At 36.2% G+C, this 19266-nt stretch overlaps 1 protein-coding gene across 2 annotated transcripts; it reads left to right on the plus strand.

The window, feature by feature from the left end:
- Positions 1 to 1394: 1394 nt before the first annotated feature.
- On the plus strand, positions 1395 to 17617 carry zdhhc1 (zinc finger DHHC-type containing 1). Of its 2 annotated transcripts, none has more exons than XM_051900492.1 (11): positions 1395 to 2000; positions 3877 to 4121; positions 4297 to 4472; positions 5181 to 5282; positions 5849 to 5976; positions 6119 to 6274; positions 7830 to 7951; positions 11058 to 11146; positions 13470 to 13584; positions 13735 to 13837; positions 15799 to 17617. In XM_051900492.1, the coding sequence occupies exons 2-11, from the start codon at positions 3903 to 3905 to the stop codon at positions 16344 to 16346; spliced, it is 1758 nt and encodes a 585-aa protein (XP_051756452.1). In that variant the 5' UTR covers positions 1395 to 2000; positions 3877 to 3902; the 3' UTR covers positions 16347 to 17617. The 2 variants fall into 2 exon arrangements, with proteins under 2 accessions (XP_051756452.1, XP_051756451.1); XM_051900491.1 differs by having other exon boundaries at positions 1396 to 2000; positions 11055 to 11146.
- The last annotated feature ends 1649 nt before the right edge of the window (positions 17618 to 19266 follow it).

Consider the following 19266-nt stretch of genomic DNA (forward strand, 5'->3'; position numbering starts at 1 on the left):
TGTAAAATTAACTGTTAAGGAAATTTAAATCAAACCATCAAATTCAAATTGTCAAATTCTATGCTGGAAAGCCAGCTGGCATGCAGATGTTAAAACATGTTATGCTTTGTGGCGGCTAAGACACAATTACATACCTCTTTGGTTCAGTTCACACATTCAACCAAGAACAAACTTTATCACCACAAACCATGCATACAAACAATAACATGTTCTTAATCTGTGGCCTTATTATAGAGATAATCTTACTCAAGAATCATATCTGTTAAGTAACCATAGTGATTTTAGTTAGGATGTTGTTTAGGACAAAAGACTTAAGAGAGGAGATTTTCTCTGTCTCTGTTCTCTGGAAGGAGATGTTCATATGCCACACAAGAATGTGTTTGTTGTTGTTGTTGTCGTTGTTGTTTTGTTAAATAATGCTTATATAACAACTAAAACAAATGCTTAGTGCACTTACAAGACGCTGCAGTTCATACAGCAGATAAAATGGTAATGAAGCCTTTAAAATATCTTTAAAACATCAATGGACAGATTTGTTTGATTTTCTTGACATATGGCAACAATAAGGTTGTCAGACTAACTTCTGGGTGTTAGAACAAGCTTAGAAACATTTTTTTATCTGGAATATCTTTGGACATTTGTTATGAATGTAACTGTTATGAAATGGCAGACATTTATTTATTTATTTTTTTCATACAACAATTTTGAGTGAACATTTTGATGTCCAGTAGGCTATAGATGTTTGAACTGTGTGAGTAGCACTAACAAAAACAGTGTGTAGCTTCTCCAGGAAATAATATTAAAATAAATAATAGTTCACAAAAAAAAAAGAAAGAAAGAAAGAAAGAAAGAAAGAAAGAAAGAAAGAAAATTCTGTCATCATTTACCCTCATGCTAAAACTGTATGCCTTTCTTTCTTCTGTGGAACACACTTATTTTTGAAGAAAAGAAGTTATATATAATATTAGACAGAAGAAAGAATACATGTTTGGAATGTCACGAGGGTAAATGACGAAAGAATTTTCAATTTGCATTAACTAGCCATGAGATATAATGGTAACAAAAATACTTGTGAAAATAAACAAAAAAATGTTTTTCATAAATAGTTTTTCATAAATAGTTTTAAAACATTTTATTGCTGCCATCTAGTGTAAAACTGCCTATAGCGCAACACTGAAAATCTTGTGATGCTGTAAAACAGAAAATGTATCAGCACAAAGTATCTGCATTCAACGAAATAACAACAACAAAAAAAAACCTTAGTATTTGCCTCTCTCTTAGAGTTCATTTTATGAATAATAATAAAAAATCAATTTATAATCATAATAGTATTTTACAAGTATATAATATTTACATTCGTATTTAGTGGTAAGGACTTTTAATTTGAAATAGAAGTGTAACTGTTTTCCCGGATGTAGGTGCAGCTATTAAATACACAAATTGTCATTATATGCCGACAATACTGGATTTAGTGCTTCTGCTCTATTATAAAACCTTTACTTGTTGGTATTTGTGTAGTCTTTTAAGCAGCCTGGGTTGATTAGATTGATAAAACGCTTTGGATATTGATCTAGATGTGCGCGTTACTGTAAAATGTGATTTGTTTGCAAAATGATTAGTTAACGGTACAGTTAGTCGTGCTCTCCACGCACAACAAGCGGTTAACATTAGGTCAGTTTCAAGTCTCTTATTGGTTTGGTGCAATATTGCAAGTTAATTACTACATCTAGACGAGATTAGTTTACCCACAGCATGAGAACGTGATGAGAGATTTGGGTTACTGAGACGACCGCTCCGCTCTCAGGCTACAGATGCAGTAAATGAGTAAAGATAGAGTTAGCCGCCGCTCAAAGCTGCTGTGTTGGTGCTGTGGATGAGTAAGGCTCAAAGATGTGTCAAGTTAGTGGTAGTTTTCGTGTAAAGAAAAAACAGTGCAGGTAATGTTGGCTGATTCAGATATGGTGGAGCAGCCCAGAGTCCTGTCATCAATAACTGAGCAGGTGAGTTTCATGGTTCATAATGCATGGTTTCATGAGCTATAATAGGTCAATGCACTATAAGAATATCCGAGTTAATAAAAAGGAAACTAGTTTAAAACACATTTCTAGAAATATAATTTTTTTTGCACTCATTGTAACGCAGAGTTGAAATGTTGTTGCCCAGAGAGAAAAAAAAAATGTGTAGAGCTCGAGGAAATGATGCACGTGAGGCGAGAGCTGGCGTATTTTCCCCGGGTTTAATAAAATGATTTATACATTGTCACACTCGTCCACATACATGGGGATGAAGTGAGAGGAAAAGATACAAATAAACATTCAACTTAGGTCACAAATAGAAAAAGGAAAATAAGAGGGAAAAGAGTACAAAGTCGGTAGAGCGGTTATCTCTTCTCCTGCTCACCTTTCACATTCTCTTACAGATGCACACACTCTATGCACATGCGCAGTTCACATTCTACCTCAAATTACTGTAAATGTTCTGAGCGTTACATCATGTGGTGTCAAACATTTTGGAAAAAAAAAAAAAATTGTTTAAACAATTTTCTACAAAATCTTTGTTTGAATGTGTCTAAATTGACAAGTGGTGTAGCCATCAAATTTTTATTCATCATAAAAATGTTGTTAAATGAGAAAAAAATCTTTTATATACATTTAAAAAAGTTAATTTTTTAATAAATTCTGGATGAAGTAATTTAGAAATACAATACTGTAAATTGTAAACGTTATTGTGGTTTTCACATTTTTTTTTTTTTTCATAATTTATTTGTATAGTGCTTTTCACAATACATATCATTTCAAAGCAGCTTTACAGAAAATGCATCAACATAACAATTTAGAGTAATCTGTTATCAGAGGTGACTGTGTCCAAATTATGTAATTTCAGGAATGTACATATACAAATCACACAGTTAGCTAACAATGTATTAATTTCAGCAATGTATTAATTTAAGGTAGAAACAATGAGCTCACTGAAGTAATGAATACATGTTAACAATGATTAGGATATATAGCAAAATTTGGAATGGTGCATGTTGATCCAGAGTTTTTGATATAATTTTAAAGAATAGTTCACCCCAAAAATGAAAATTCTGTCATCTTGTACTCATCCTCATGTCATTTCAAATCTGTATGACTTACTTTCTTCAGTGAAAGTAAGTCACAGAAGAAAATATCCTCATATGTTAAAAAAAAGGAAGTAATACAGGTTTGGAATGACTTGAGGATGTAAATGATGAAAGAATTTTCATTTTTGGGTGAACCATCCCTTTTAAAGGTGAAATGTGTAAATTTTAGGAGGATCGATTGACAGAAATGGACAAACTGCTCTACAGAGTGTTTGCTTTACTGGCTTCTCTCTGCTATCTCAGACGACAACATTTTTGTCCTGTGTTGGCCACCGTAGCTTCTCTATATTGCAATTCGCAACCTCGCCACTAAAATTTACACACTGCACCTTTAAGAAGTCTGCAAAGTCTAATCAAACCTTTGATATGTTAAAGTCGGCTTGAAACGGAAGTTGTGGTAGTCTTTTCCTCCGTATTGTGACACATAAGCCAAATAAAATGGCTTCTTGAATGAGAAAAAATGTAAGGCGGGATTTTGTCCATTGCGAATTTGGATGGTTGTGGCTTGCTATTTTGCTATTGCTGCAATCTCCTGTGAGTGACAGGTTGTCCCGTTCTCACACCAGTAAACGCGTCGTCAGAGAAAGAAGAAATGTTGCTGCAAATAGGAGGGGAAGTTATTTATAAAAAAAGATAATGATGTGCATGGAAAATCATAATAAATGCTACAGTATTCGAAAAAATAAGAATTGCCAATTTTGATTTCATGGTGACTTTAGAAGTAAAACCTACTGCAAATATTTAAATGGCAGGAGTGACAGAAGGAGGATCCCCTCTCATGGACGTCTGCAGTAAGAACTCCAACCGCACAGCCCCAGTGAGCGAGGGGGGACCCAGGAGAGCTGATGTGCCCCTATGCTCTCGGACCAATGGTTGGAGCTGGCCCCCGCACCCTTTCCAGCTCCTGGCCTGGCTGCTTTATCTCTACTTTGCTGTTACTGGCTTTGGCGTATTTGTGCCTTTGCTCCCCACACACTGGATCCCAGCCGGATATATTGTATCCTTGTTTTAGAGTTTGTCATGTGGCCTGCAATGAAGCTATTCCTGCACACATCTGCATGTTGTTATTATTATGCAGGTCTGTTTACCTGTACCCTCCCTTGGAAGTTGGAACCTTGTGAATTATATACAGCCAGTCTGATCAAGTTATCAGTCTTTAACTCAGAGCTCAGTGTACAGCAATTACATTTGTCTGTCACCTCTTCATGCACCTGATGGCCGTCTCCATCGACCCTGCAGATTATAATGTCCGAGCTAAAAGTTATAAGGGACCCATGCCGGTGTTTGACCGCACCAAACATGCACACGTCATCGAGAACTGTCACTGCTACCTCTGTGAAGTAGATGTGTAAGTACAGACATGCTGCTGTCTATTTCTCTCTTGTTATGCGGGTATGTATGTGTGTACAGACAACGAGAAAACCACTTCCTAAATCAGATTCAATGCATCTTTGCCCCTTTCATGCATATTTTATTACATCAATAAGCCACAATGGGTTGTGTGTTATAGTGATTACCACAGGATGTTGTTTGGCATGATTTAACCCCCTTTACCGTAGTAAAATGATTGTAGTGCACACCCTTTGTTTTATTCAACCTTATTTCTTTATTAATATAGCTGCAATAGCAATATAAAAACAATGCTGAAAATTACTATTATTGACTTCTTTTAAGTTTTCAATTGGAAATGACTAAACTACTGATAGCAGCACTTTCTAATGCTGACAGACTGCATATATACTGTCATTAATTTGACAGCTGCGGTTTCTTTAAGTTTAAAGTGCAACTTGACGCTAACTGACAGATAACTACTTTGCATCTGACAGACTGAGTGATGGTTGTTTTCAAGTGGTTTTCTGAGTTCATATTTTTCTTCATTTATCATCTCCTGAATTAATGTTCGATGGTGGATCCTGACATAGCGTTTGCAAATTTGACTGGATTCACAATCTGTTCTGCCCAGTGCTCTACCGAACAATGAATTGTGTCCAAGTGTGCAACTTTTTCAAGCAGCTCTTCTATTCTGTCCCACAACCTGTAAATTTGTACTTTCCAGGGGCCCTAAATCAAAACACTGTAGTGCGTGTAATAAGTGTGTGGCAAGCTTTGACCACCACTGTCGATGGCTGAACAATTGTGTGGGCAGCAGAAACTACTGGTGAGTCGTTTTCACTATTGTGTGGGTTTGTTTTCCATGTTCTGCCGTATCCATGGATAGATATTTTAACTGTGTGGGTCTTCAAGGTAGATACTGTGTCAAACTATTCAGAAAAAAAGATGTAACATTCAGATGCACCATATCCAGTATGCTGACATGAAACATTTCATGATTTTATGACATATGTAATGTTTTCTCAAATGGAAGTCATAAAGCAATCATGAGATCAAGTGCTGTTGCTTAGCATCACATACAAACACTCTTTTCGTTTGTGAGTTTTATTTTCACGGGCAGACCTTTGGGATGCTTACCAATGAATCAGTCATGTGTGGTTTTTTTTTATCTTGTAGTGTAGCACATGTCTTTTCATTAAATGCACAGTCAGTGTGAATAAAGTACTTATGACATCACTTATGTAACATTATGTCCAAGCAGCATGACATCCACAAATTCACCTTTATACACATACATAAAATAGCATTTAGTCTAAAAAAATCTCTTTGAAGACCTGAAAATCAATGTATTTCTTAATTGTTTCTCTTTCTATCTTTTTCTATTTGTGACAGGCTTTTTCTCAATAGTGTGATTTCTGCTCTCCTGGGGATTGTTTTGGTTGTAGTTATGGCTAGTTATGTTTTTATAGAGTTCTTTTTGGACCCATCAAAGCTTCGATCTGACAAGCACTTTCAACAGGGTAAGAGGTGTTTTGTGTGCTTTTAAATGTACAGAAGTTGGTCCTACTACACACAGCAACATATAATACAGTACATGTGATATTTCTGTCCATGTGTCAAGGCTTTCATCCTCTTTAATCATCTTTGTCTTTCTGTCTGCAGTAAGGAATGAATCTGTGGTGTGGTTTGTGTTTCTGCCGGTGGCTCCAGTCACCACAGCAGGTCCAGCCATTCCCGCTCTAGCAGGAGTCACCATTGCTCTGGGCCTACTGTCTGCACTTTTGCTGGGCCACTTACTCTGCTTCCACATATACCTCAGTGAGTACACTCATCTACCTAACCTACCGTTCAAAAGTTTGAGGTTTTTATGTTTTTGAAAGAAAGCTTTCACGCTCACCATGGCTGCATTTATTTGATCAAAATAACGTAAAATGCGAAATATTATTGCAATTTAAAATAATGTTTTCTAATTTTATATGATTTAGAAAGTCATTTATTCCTGTGATGGCAAAGCTGAATTTTCAGGCTCCATTATTCCAGTTTTAGGGTGATACAAGATCGTTCAAAAATAATTTTAATATGCTAATTTGGTGCTCAATGAACATTTCTTATTATTATCAATGTTGAAAATAGTTGTTCTGCTTAATATTTTTGTGTAAAGTGTGATACGGGATTCTTTGATGAATAGAATATTAAAAAGAACAACATTCATTTTGTAACAATGTAAAAGTCATTACTGTCACTTTTGATCAATAATCAATTCATCCTTGCCGAATAGAGTATTAATTTCTCTAAAAACAAATCTTACAAACCCCCAAACTTTTGAACAGTAGTGTGAGAGATCACTCCCCAGCAATGCCCACTTCTGCCTTCAATATTAACCAAAGATTACATTTCTGTTCTTAATGACTTGCCTGGTTAAATAAAAGTTAAATGAAAATTAAACTGCTACTAGGCTTATAGTGGACTCACATTCTTAATAAGGAACTGAATGCATTAAAAGTCAATGCAGCACACTTTAAAAGAAATAGGCATATATTTGCATATGTCGTTACAAATATATCTTTGAAGCGTTGTTTACTGCAATTAAATATTAACTACCTGCTCATTTTGAACTGTGCCAAGAGGTGAAGGTGTATTTTCTTGATGTCTGGAATAAGCAGGAAGCTCAGATGAAATATTAATTCTTCTGCGTAAGAGACCGCAGTTTGATTACCACAAAACTGTTTGGGTCACTCACTGCCGTATGCTGCCTACCTTCATCTCAGGCAGATCTGTGTAGCTGTAGTGCCAGCCTTAGTAACCATAACAACAAAACACCACAGGCAAGATCAGTTAATTTTCTGAAGCCTCACCGACAGAGACAGTCAACCTGTAATCAGGCTTTGGTTCTGAGGTTATTTGATGTCTTGTTGCTCTGATTGTTATTATAATTAAATATTTATATATGTGGATTTGTCGGCTTGCAGTAGAGATGCTTCTGGCTGAACCGAATCAAATTAACAATAGAAGAAAACATAAATGTAAAAAAAAAAAAAAAAAGAAAATTATTGAAATTATGTATGCTATATGGAGCCTTGTTATGCATGAGCGACATCTCACTGTGTGCCACAAGGGGGCATTCCAAGGAAATCCAGTGGCAGTAGAACTTGGTTCAAATCTTGAACCTATTTTTGAGATCAAATGAGAAATAAACGTCCACATCTACGCTTAGTACATTTCAGGTTTTGCCTAATTATAAGAATAATATGTAGATATGGTTCCTATTCTGAATGGTAATATGAATGATGCGATGTGTATGGGTGATATGGCAGTAGACATTTTGTGTCAGATTCTCTGTCTCACTCTCTCACTCCATCTTTCTCTTCTTCAGTGTGGAACAGACTTAGCACATATGAGTATATTGTGCGACAGCGGCATCGGCAAGAGGCCAGAGATTCTAGAAAGCCTCCTCCAGAAAATGAATCTGGGATTCCCAAGATGAATCTTATCAAGGTACAGTGGTCATTTTACATTTTGATGCACAATGTCTACACAATTTCTTTTTGTTTAAAAGTAAAAATGAAAAAAAGTTATCCTAAAAAAATGTATCGCACATTCAGCAAAAATATTAAACAGCACAATGGTTTTCAACATTGATGATAATAATAAGAAATGTTTTTTGAGCACCAAATCAGCATACTACTATAATAGTAGTTCACTATGTGGCAGAGATGGGCACTCGAGTTAGTGACTCGGACTCGAGTCGCATTTTAATAGACTTCAGACTTCAGACTCGGACTCCAGTGATAAAGACTTCAGACTTGACTCGGACTCCAGACAATAGACTCATGAACATCTCTGCTATGTGGATTTAAAAATATATTAAAATAGAAAACAGAGCAATAATAATTTGCAATAATAGCAATAATAATAAAGCAGCCTTGGTGAGAATAAGAGACTTCTTTCTAAAACATTAAAAATCATACTGACCCCAACTTTTGAACGGTAGAGTATGTATTGCCACGACTCCACACTTCCTAAACAACATTCCATAGTGGTTTAGTTTTTTGAGCTTTTGAAGTAACAATTATCTGTTCACAAATCTATCAGATTCCCTATGTAGGCTTGTGTACTGAATTTGAATACTGAAAACAGAGCTGTGTTGCCCACATATGTAATCATCAGGGTGGATAACTCATGGCAACCTAATTGTTGTAACAACCAGGTTGTTAAAACAACCTAGTGTGGGGACGAAATCATCTGCACAGTTGCTTCTCAGAGCAATTAACACATTCCCAGGAAAACTACTCCAACATGCTACTGCCAAATCCTCACAGGGGCGGCACATTGAAAAAAACATTGAGCTCACACTAAACTATAGGAAATGAGCGCACACCATGAGTTCACTTCCTGCCACGGAGCGCATGATGTGTGTTCTGAGGACAGTGTGATCCTGCCTTGATAGACATTGGCACTGTACTTTGCTATAAGCAGGCATTACAGTAACATGTTGCTCTTTGACAGTACGACTCAATTTTTCCCCATTATTGAATTTATGTACTGCTCCAGGGGCTTAATTAATTGCAATAATTTTTAAATGTGTATACATGTGCTACCATTCAAAAGTTAGATTTAAAAAAAAAAGAAAAAGAAATTAAGACTTTTATTAGATAAGGAATCATTAAACTGTCTAAATCTATTTCAAATAATTGCTGTTCTTTGAACATTTTATTCTTAAAAGAATCCCGAAAAAAGGTTTTCAACATTTATAATAAGAAGAAATGTTATCTGAACACAGAATCAGCATATTATAATGATTTCTGAAGGATCATGTGACACTGAAGACTAGAGTAATGATGCTGAAAAATCAGCTTTGCCATCACAGGAATAAACAAGTACATTTTAAAATACATACAAATAGAAAGTTATTTTTAATTGTGATAATATTTCACTATATTACTGTTTTTACTGTATTTTTGATTAAAAAATGCAACCTTGTTGAGCATAAGAGACTTACCATCCCCAAACTTTTGATAATAAATTAAGTATGTAACAAACAATATAACTTTTTACAGTTCTGAATGTATGATATTTTGCAAGAATCTTTCACCTAGGCAGGCTAGGTTTGTAGTGTGTGCTTTCTGGAAGGGTTATGTAAGTTGACCCCAGCCTTAAAGGGTTAGTTCACCCAAAAATGAAAATTCTGTCATTAATTACTCACCCTCATGCCGTTCCACACCTGTAAGACCTTCGGTAATCTTCAGAACACAAATTAAGATATTTTTGATGAAATCCTAGAGCTCTCTGACTCCCCCATAGACAGCAATTTAACCACCACTTTCAAGTTCCAGAAAGTACTAAAGACATTGTTAAAATAGTTGATGTGACTACAGTGGTTCAACCTTATGAAGCAGCGAGAATACTTTTTGTGCGCAAAAATGGAACAAAAATAACGACTTTATTCAACAATATCCTCTCTTCTGTGTCATTATCTTACGCTGTTTTACGTTCACCATTTCCAGGTTCTACATCAGAACGCCAAGTCATTATTGGCCGGCTCCTGCATCAGCATCACACGCATGCATCACGTGCTGCTCACTTGAACAGCGTTGGCCAATACTGAGCCGCCGTTCTGACGTAGAACCTGGAAGCGCTGAACAGCGTTGGCCAATACTGAGCCGCCGTTCTGACGTAGAACCTGGAAGCGCTGGACGTAAATAGTGCAGGAGAATGACACAGAAGTGAAGATATTGTTGAATAAAGTCATTATTTTTGTTTCGTTTTTGCGCACAAAAAGTATTCTCGTCGCTTAATAAAATTAAGGTCGAAACACTGTAGTCACATCAAATATTTTAACAATGTCTTTAGTACCTTTCTGGAACTTGAAAGTGGTGGTTAAATTGCTGTCTATTGAGGAGTCATATACTTCTTGGATTTCATCAAAATATCTTAATTTGGTTCCAAAGATGAACTAAGGTCCTACGGGTGTGGAACAACATGAGGGTGAGTAATTAATGACAGAATTTTTATTTTTGGGTGAACTAACCCTTTAACTGATAAGTGTGCATGTGACTTCACTGTTCCTTAAGAACTGTTTGCTTTTTGCTCCTTATGTAAATTGTTGTGTTGGGCAGGGCTGCCATTTCTGTAATCATACATGTTGCCACATACACAAGCACAGATGTGCCATCGGTGTCCCACACCCATAAGACACGCAAACTTGCACGTATGTACTCTTAGATTCTACACTCCTGTTCTCAAAATGGGAAAAAATCACACACAAAAAACATTCATCCATATCAACACTTATGCAAATTTACCTATTGTTGTTATTGGTTGAGAGGTTGTGTTGCTATAATAAAAAAGATTCAGCTAGTTTGAGCAAATATAGATATGGTGTTCATCTTTTTTTCTCCACAAGGTTGTGCTTCTTGGATGTCGATGCTAAATTGGATCTTAATCATATGATGATTTTTTTTTTTTTAGTGTACCAACTAATGTTTCATGTGGGACAACTACTCATTTTCAAAGCAATAGTGATTAGTAATGCATCTCTGTCTCTGATATGCCTGTTCTCTCTCACCATGATTTTATTTCCATCATTGTTCTGCTGCAGCAGCAGGTCAGTTATAGTGGGACACTCGGCTACACCAACCCTGAGATGGAGGTAGAGGATCCAACCGCCATGTGTTCCCAAGAAGGAACAGCGTAAGTTTTTCCAGCTAGATTAATAAAATGTGATTACAGGCTTAAAAATAATAACCTAAAAGTTTAACCTAATAATCTAGCTTTGTGAAATACTTTTGGCGGTGAGACTGTGATGCTTTACATTAATTGCATTTAATGGTACATTAAAATAAAACTCATGACATGGCCGGTGACTCAAGAGCTAATGTTAAGTACACTACCTTTTAAAAGTTTGGGGTAATTTTTATTCTTTCTTTTTTTACTGTATTTTTGAACAAATAAATACAGCTTTGGTGAACATAAGAGACTTCTTTCAAAAAAGAACTTCCAAACTTTTGAACCAAAGTGTATATTATGAGACAAGTGTTAAAATGTGGCCAGACAGCTCATTGTTAAAGCAAGTGAGTAAATGTCACTGACTTACTAAACACCGTGAAGAAATAATTGAATAGAAAAACAGTCTCCTGTTCACACAAGACTTGGCTTTCTATCCCCTTTAGCATTGCCCGCATTAATGTCTACAGTCAGCCAAATCGACGTTACTCTGCACATTTTGTTCTAATAGTGGCTTAAGAGGATGATTGATTCCTTTAAGAGTGAAAATAGAAATAATCTCATTTATTTTATTGGCCAATTATGCTATCATGTCAGTCCTTTGAGAACTCAGCTGGAAAGGAATGAAGGATATTAATGCTTTTGTGGAGCAGTTAAAATGTGAGCTAGAGGATCAGTTGTAGATTAAATTAGTTTTACTTATTTGTTCTTTATATCTGGATGGATTAATCCTTAGGTTCCCTATACATCTGTATGCTTAATACAATAATCCTTATTTTGCTAAGCTTTTTGTTTAATTGAGAAAGCCCTGTGAACCGAGTGTTTGTTAGATATTAAACTTCTCAGGCTCCTAACTGGACCAGTTCTGCAGAAGCAGTTACTGGGGTCTGTTTTGCTTATGTGTCATATTGCGTAATAAGAAACAGTCACCATTAACGGTATTTCATAATGCTTATTACAAAACAAGCATTGACATTGTTGTCATAGTGGCAAAGTTGTTTCCCATGATACATTATACATTAAAGGCTTCACAGTTAAATAGTAATCTCTATTCACTAACAATTGTTGAGACTACAACAGTCTGTTCAATAAAAATTATTGCTAAAGAAGCTCAGAGCTGTAACTGTAAATAATGTAAAATATTACTGTTGGACATTTAATGGTGCTCTTGAGCCATGAAGTTATATCTATTCTGATGTAAACCTTCTTGTTAGCTGGAGTGTCTGGAACAGGTAGCAATGACATAGAGCTAAAGAAAAGTGTGGATATGTGATTGTACGTGGCAAAGCAGTACTGTGATCTTACAGGGCGACAGTCATGCTGAGTCATCAGTGACTCCATAGAATTTGTTTGTCATTGCATTTTGTCATTTGGCTCTTGGCTCTTTCCACTTTTAGAAATCATAACACATGATCATAGGGAACAGTGGACACATTAGCCCCTTTCACACATACAGTTTTTACTGGTGAATTACTGATAAGAGATCAAGAGACCTTTTTCAGAAATACCGGTAAATCGGTTCTGGCAATTTACCAGTAAGGGAAGTTGTAACATTACCGGTAAATAACCGGTATGATGCTGTGTGTGAACGCAGAATAAAGATTACCGGCATGAGCACGTACGAAGTCAGAACGCCCTGACGTAAGAGGTCTGCTTTGGGCCAATCATACGTTTTAATGGTGATGACGTTTACACTAAGCTCTGCTGCTTTTTAATAGTTTTTCTATGTACAGTAAATATGAGCTAGATGGATGGACATCTTTGACCGTTGCACCATGTTTCACAGCTTTTTCAATGTGTCGCACTTGAGACTCTGCCTTCTTTTTTCATTCATCAACGCTGCGGCTCTGCAGTTGGAAACTATTATGCGCGTCTTGTGTTTAAGAACAAAAACGCATTTTGTTTGATCATCCCCTTATGCCTGTCACTCAGACGGGAAAAATGTTGTCAGATTGAATATTGTTGAAACTAAAGCGCTTTTCCTCATGTAGGCAAATGAATGGTGCAGCGTTTAAAGATCATTTCTGATGACTGACATCATAGAATTTACCGGTATTTTGATGCTGATGTGTGAATGGTTTCTTACCGGGAAAAAGCCAGAACGCCGTTGCTTGTGCGAACAGTGTATTTGTGTATTTACCGGTAAAGTCATTCTGGTAATTTTACGGTAATTTATCAGGATTGCTGTTTGAAAGGGGCTATTGTCTGTGGTATAACATTTGAAGTAAAAAAAAAAAAAAAAAGTCACTGTAGAAATGTTCTTTGGTCATTTGTGTACAAAACTCTGCAGGCATTACGGCAACGGTCGGATCAGAGGCTCGTCTGAGCACATGGGTGAAGAAGAGCTCCTCCCTGCTGTCTTAACAGAGCACAAAGCATCACCTCACCCTCACAAACCCACACAGGTGTGACACACCACAACGACCAGACACACAAAATCGATTTTATATTAATTTCAGGGTCTAATTACACAACCAATGGCCTGTACATTCTACTGAAGTTGTAACGTCCTTCTGCCCCAATATGTACTAAAACCATTTAATTTATTTCAATAGAAAAAAAAGAGGAAAGTGCGCAAACTTGCAGCTGAGGTAAACAGTGACAGGTCCATTGACACCAGCACCAACAGAGGCATGCCAAAGACTTCTGCTGAGCAGGGTAAGACAAACATACACAATCAGCTTATGACTATAATATCTCATTGATTTACACTGCCGTTCAAAAGTTTGGGGTCGGTATGATATTTTCATGTTTTTTAAAAGAAGTCGAAGAAGGACATGAGAAGTGCTGTAATATGTGATACCAAGATCAGAGGAGTACAGGCCAGAACAGAGATGAGAGTAAGAAATAGTGAAAGTAAGTGGTGAAGGTTTGGAAAGTTTAGCCTGGTATACAGCTAAAACATTAATATTATACGTTTATTCACATATGTTTATTATGCAATTATTAAAGGATATGTTTTATATATTAGCATTTTATAGTTATTTATTTATTAACATTTATTTATATTCACAAATACAGATAAAATGTACAGTGCTGCAACATATTAGCAGCATATCACATATTGAACATCAAAACTAAGATAGGAACTGACTAATCCTAACAGTGCGTCACTAGTTTAGGAGTTTAGTAAGTTATGGAAGACGTTGCTATGATATAATATTAAATAATAGCGGGCAGATCTGTATCACTGAACAACACCCTGTTTGCTTTAGGCTGGAGTATTGTACTAAGAAAATAAAACTATAATATGAAAGTTGATACCTGCTAATAGTTGTCTTCACCTGATGTATAACTTTATTTATTATCCAGTGCATTGTTCACTTGTATTTACAGTGTTTGAATTGTTCTGTGGTCTTAACTGCCTGTGTGCCTTGTTCAAATGTTTGATCTAGTGTTTATTGAAGCCTATTTCTGCCACATACAAAAAAAAAAAATAATTGTGACACAAACAGTCATATTTGACACAAGTCAAAGCTATGACATAGCAACTAACAAAAAAAAAAAACAATGACAGTCAAAATTCTGACAGCCAAGATTGTCATTGAGATAAAAAGTCACTATTATGACAGTTATAATTATCACATGAAAAGTTCACAAAAAGTCAAATTATGATAGTCAAAATTGAGATTAAAAAGTCATATCATAGATTTTGACTTTTTATGTCATTGTATATAATTTAAAGGTGCAATGTGTAAAATTTGGGAGGATCTATTGACAGAAATGCAATAATATATATATATATAACTATGTTTTCAGAGCGCGTTTCATCACTGTGTTGTTGTTCTTCTAAATTGTTTGTGTTTTTAGAGGCAGCTTGTATCATCACTAAGTTGAATACGCACGAAGAGGTAGTAGTAGTAGTAGTCTTGTTTAATTAGAAACAGAGACCGTTGTTTGTTAGAAGTAAGAAGAAACCTCATTGCTTCACTGGCTACTCTCTGATGTCTCAGACGACGACATCTTTGTCTTGTGTCGGACAGACGTCCACCGTAGCTTCTCAGAAAAGGAGGGCTGAGCGCCATTGGTTGCAGTTTGCAACCTCACCGCTAGATGCTGCTAAAATGTACACATTGCACCTTTAATCATCAGGATTTATAGCATAATTATGACTTTTTATCTCACGAGTTCATTTTGTCATAATTTTTTTCTTATGTGGTGGAAATGGGCTTCCATAAATAAGCTGTTTTTATTTACACAGGTTTAGCCATTTAGTGTAGCATGTAGTTTCCCATTATATTCTTGTTAAAATGGCCTTTAATTGAATAGATTAGGTCCGAGGGCTTCAACCCTGCTCCTGGAGGCCCACTGTCCTGCAGAGTTTAGCTCCAATCCTAATCAAACACACCTGAAGCAGCTAATCAGCTAATAAGCATCTAATAAGCTCTTCAAGATTGCTTGAAAATCACAACCTGAAGCAGGTTGGATATAAACCTTTGCAGTGCGATGGGCCTCCAGGAGCAGGGTTGAAGACTTATAGATTAGGTAATAATTGAAGCAAATGCTACTTTATCATTCTTTAAAAAAATCTATATGGTGTTTTTCAGTGGTGTTAATATTGGCGAAACAGTGTGTGAGTAGTTACCTTTGTGATCTGTGTCTGTGCTTTACACAAATAGAGTCCTCAGTAGCTGCCGCCACTGTGTCCTCCTCTCTTGGTCAACGCTTACCCTTCCCAGCATTTCCCTTGCGGGCCTCCCTCCCGCCTCTTGCACCAGTTCAAGCCGCTGGCCCCCCTGCTGAGTATCATTCTGACTCTGCAGAATCTCTGGAGGAGATCCCTGTAGCAATGGCACGGCTTGGCAGCGCAGCCCTGGCCGGAGCTCCGATCCCCACCTGTGCTACTACTGCTGCTGTTTCTGCCACCACCTATTCCTCTTCTCTCCAGTGTGCTTTGCCTTCCTCAGCAGCTGGACAAGCTTTACCCTCCCCTCAGCCCAGGACCAAGAGGAAAGCGGCCGTTCATAAAGCTGCAGAGCAGAGGTTTGAGATGGTGTCCCATAATCTGTCTTTGTTCGTGAGTCGAGAAAGCGGGGAGCCTGCCATGCCCCAAGAGGGCATTATCAAAGAAGAAAGTCCCCGTGTGGCAAAACGCAAACAGACAGGTAAAAAGAGAAATATGGAGGGCACAAAGCCCAACTCCAGATTAGGAACCCCGATGGTGTAGAGATTACATTAGAGAGACGCATCACTACTCATTGGCACTTGGTCGGTCTTGTTTTTCTATTAAAAAATGAGCTGCTTTGGTTCAATCACACAAAAACTGATGTAGCACTCAGAACCTGATGCAACCTATGCAAACACCACTGAATGTCAGCAATGTGGTTTTTGTTGTCTGACCTTTTTGCTGGACAAAACATCTAATGCTGGTTGTCATTTGGTCATTCTAAACACCTCATATTGCATAAAATTGCAAATAGACATATTTGACAGTGGGTCATAAGGTCCAGTCTTAGATCAAAATCACTTATATAAAGTATTCATGAAATTATGGTAAAAGTTGTTTATGGATTGAAGCCTTGGACTTGGGCCCTCAACTTAATGAATCTTTTGAGGAAACTAAGACACTATATACATCTATTTAGCCTTTCATTAATTCCAGTACAGTTCACTATGACTTTGCTGTAGCATTGCACAAATGTTTTTTTAAATACTCAATGCAGTGCTGCCATTTTAAACTATTTATTTATATATGTTAAATGCCAAAGTTTGTTTAGTTTTCTATGATGACTTTCATTTTTTTTGTCTGTGTACATTATTGTACATTAAGTTACCTAATTTTTAAATTATTACTGTTGTTATGAACTGTTGCATTTCCTTTTTGTTGTTTTTATAAGCTTTTTTTATATGTCTGGTTGTTTGAATCTGATCCAGTTGTGTTTGAGTGAACTTGAGTTATGTATTACCGAGTGTACTTCTAGTGGTATTTAAATCTAATGTCATTAATGTTTTCTGTTATTACACTTTTAGTACTTGCTCAAGTACTTTAGTCACTTTATAAATGAACATCATGCCACATGATGTCGGCCCTTATGAGTGTAATCCACTCCCTCCATCTCAAATGCTGCTCAAACAACCCACTTACACATTAATGTTCAATCTGTGAATGGAAACATTCTTGGTACATGAAGTTTGGGGTAGAGGGAGTGGCTGAATGATGGCATGATGGGGAAGCAATATGATTTTTTTTTTTTTTTTTTTTTTTTTTTTTTTTATTTAAAACAAATAAAATCAGTTTCTCTTTAACTGTTTTCCTAGACACTTTTTGTTTAGAGTTATGAATGGTTTTTAATATCATCTGTTAATTTCATTTTTTTATGTTATTATATAAAATTGAAAGAATTAGTGATTGTATTTTTGTAAATTTGACTTTATTTGGATTAGATAATAGAAAAGTCCACAAGATGGGACTCAAGCTCGGATTGCCCAAAGCATAATTGCGCTACATGTCAGAGCGCTGCCCACGAGGCTATCGACTCTGACTCAAAATATCTTGTAATAAACATTTACACTGCAAAAGACCCCTGCAATATTAGGATTAATAAAGGGGTATAAATCTAGTCACACTCATTCTTTGAAGATGATAAATAAACAGGTAATGACTCTCAGACTCAGGCTATGTTCGTTTGGAAAAGAATGTTAGTTTACTGTATCCAGTTTAAAACGTGAAATAGAAGTATGATCGAGATGTTAAAAATAACAGTTGATACTGTTTTCTGGAAGGTCAAGAAGTCAAATGTGTAGCTACTGTATCCCACAGTGCGTTCCACACACAGTGTCCTGGATGTATTGCACATTATCTGGATATTCCAGGCATGTGGAAAAATGCAGAAGTAGTACTAGTAGTACAATAGTATGTCATTCTGAACATAGCCAGAGCTATCATTATTCCTGTACCTTTTACCTTTTTTTTACCTCGATTTCTACTGCTCAGTAAAATCTGCACATGTAGCCTTGCATGATTGTTGTCCTGAATCCATAATAGAATTTTTTTCAAGAGGACATTTATTTTTAAGGCTCCACAATTTATGTACGTACATGTCCATACAGAGTAAATCCAAAGCCGCCATGCTGGGAGTGGGATTCAGTGGGGTTCTGTATAGAACCCAAGGGCTTGATTTTAAAGAATACTTTATGCCAAAAAAGTTCTATATAAAGAGAAAGGTCTTACATTATTGCATAATACTTTCATACAGGTTATTTCATTTAATGTTTACGAGCTGTTAATTAATAAAATTTGATCAAAATTAAGAATAAATTTTTTTTTTTAACAAACTAAATCCATAAAAAGATCCCAAGGTTTTATATAGAATCTTTTCTTCTAGTGATATAGCAATTTTGGGTAACACAAATACATGACAAGATGACTGCAGACTTTCTTGAGAAAAGATCAAAAAAGATCCAAATATCCAGAATTAAAATTAAACTACACTACTTAGAGGCTGTGTAATTGTGTAAAACTGTATTGAGAAAGAGCATTCTGTATGTAGCATAGACCTCAACAGGACCTGCACACAATCATGTCCCAAACACCTGCTGTAGCTCCTGGTATATTTTAACACTACATGTTCATAGGCTTATCAGTTGAGAACACTACTACTGTTCTCTGCCAGGTCAAAAAGTTGACAGACAGCCTGTTGTCAAGGCCGTAACATAGGTGAATAGAATTTTAGCTAATGGTCACACATGGAGTTGTGGAAAAATCTTTTTTTTATAGCTACTTCAAATTGAGATAAAAAAAAAAAAAAAAAAAATTGCAAAATCTAGCTGCTTAGAGACGTAATAGAATTTGTGAGAGTCATGACATCCACTGAATAAGAGTGTGGTTAACCACTTAAGTTTATTTACCAACAGCTGAAGTATGATATCATTGGCAGTTACGCTTGTGATTTCCTTTCCTTGAGAATGGGACTATTGTTTTGGTTAGAAAATAGCACCGGCAAGATAGATCCTGTTCCTGAACCAGCTGTATAAAATTCAGACTCTCCTTCCTCTTCTGCTTGAAGCTCAATATCATGTTCTGCTCCTACATCCATTTAATGTCAAACTGCTATAAAAAATGGCTGCTTATTCTGCTTTTAAAGATT

This window comes from Ctenopharyngodon idella, chromosome 7 (assembly GCF_019924925.1).
Source record: "Ctenopharyngodon idella isolate HZGC_01 chromosome 7, HZGC01, whole genome shotgun sequence".
Classification (NCBI taxonomy): Eukaryota; Metazoa; Chordata; class Actinopteri; order Cypriniformes; family Xenocyprididae; genus Ctenopharyngodon; species Ctenopharyngodon idella.

Excerpts from the sequence above, each read along its gene's own strand:
- zdhhc1 (XM_051900491.1), top strand. The coding sequence starts at position 3,903 with ATGGACGTCTGCAGTAAGAACTCCAACCGCACAGCCCCAGTGAGCGAG. Across the intron at positions 4,122-4,296 it reads GGATCCCAGCCGGATATATT|TGTACAGCAATTACATTTGT; the intron begins GTATCCTTGTTT and ends CTCAGAGCTCAG. Across the intron at positions 13,838-15,798 it reads AAAGACTTCTGCTGAGCAGG|AGTCCTCAGTAGCTGCCGCC; the intron begins GTAAGACAAACA and ends TTACACAAATAG.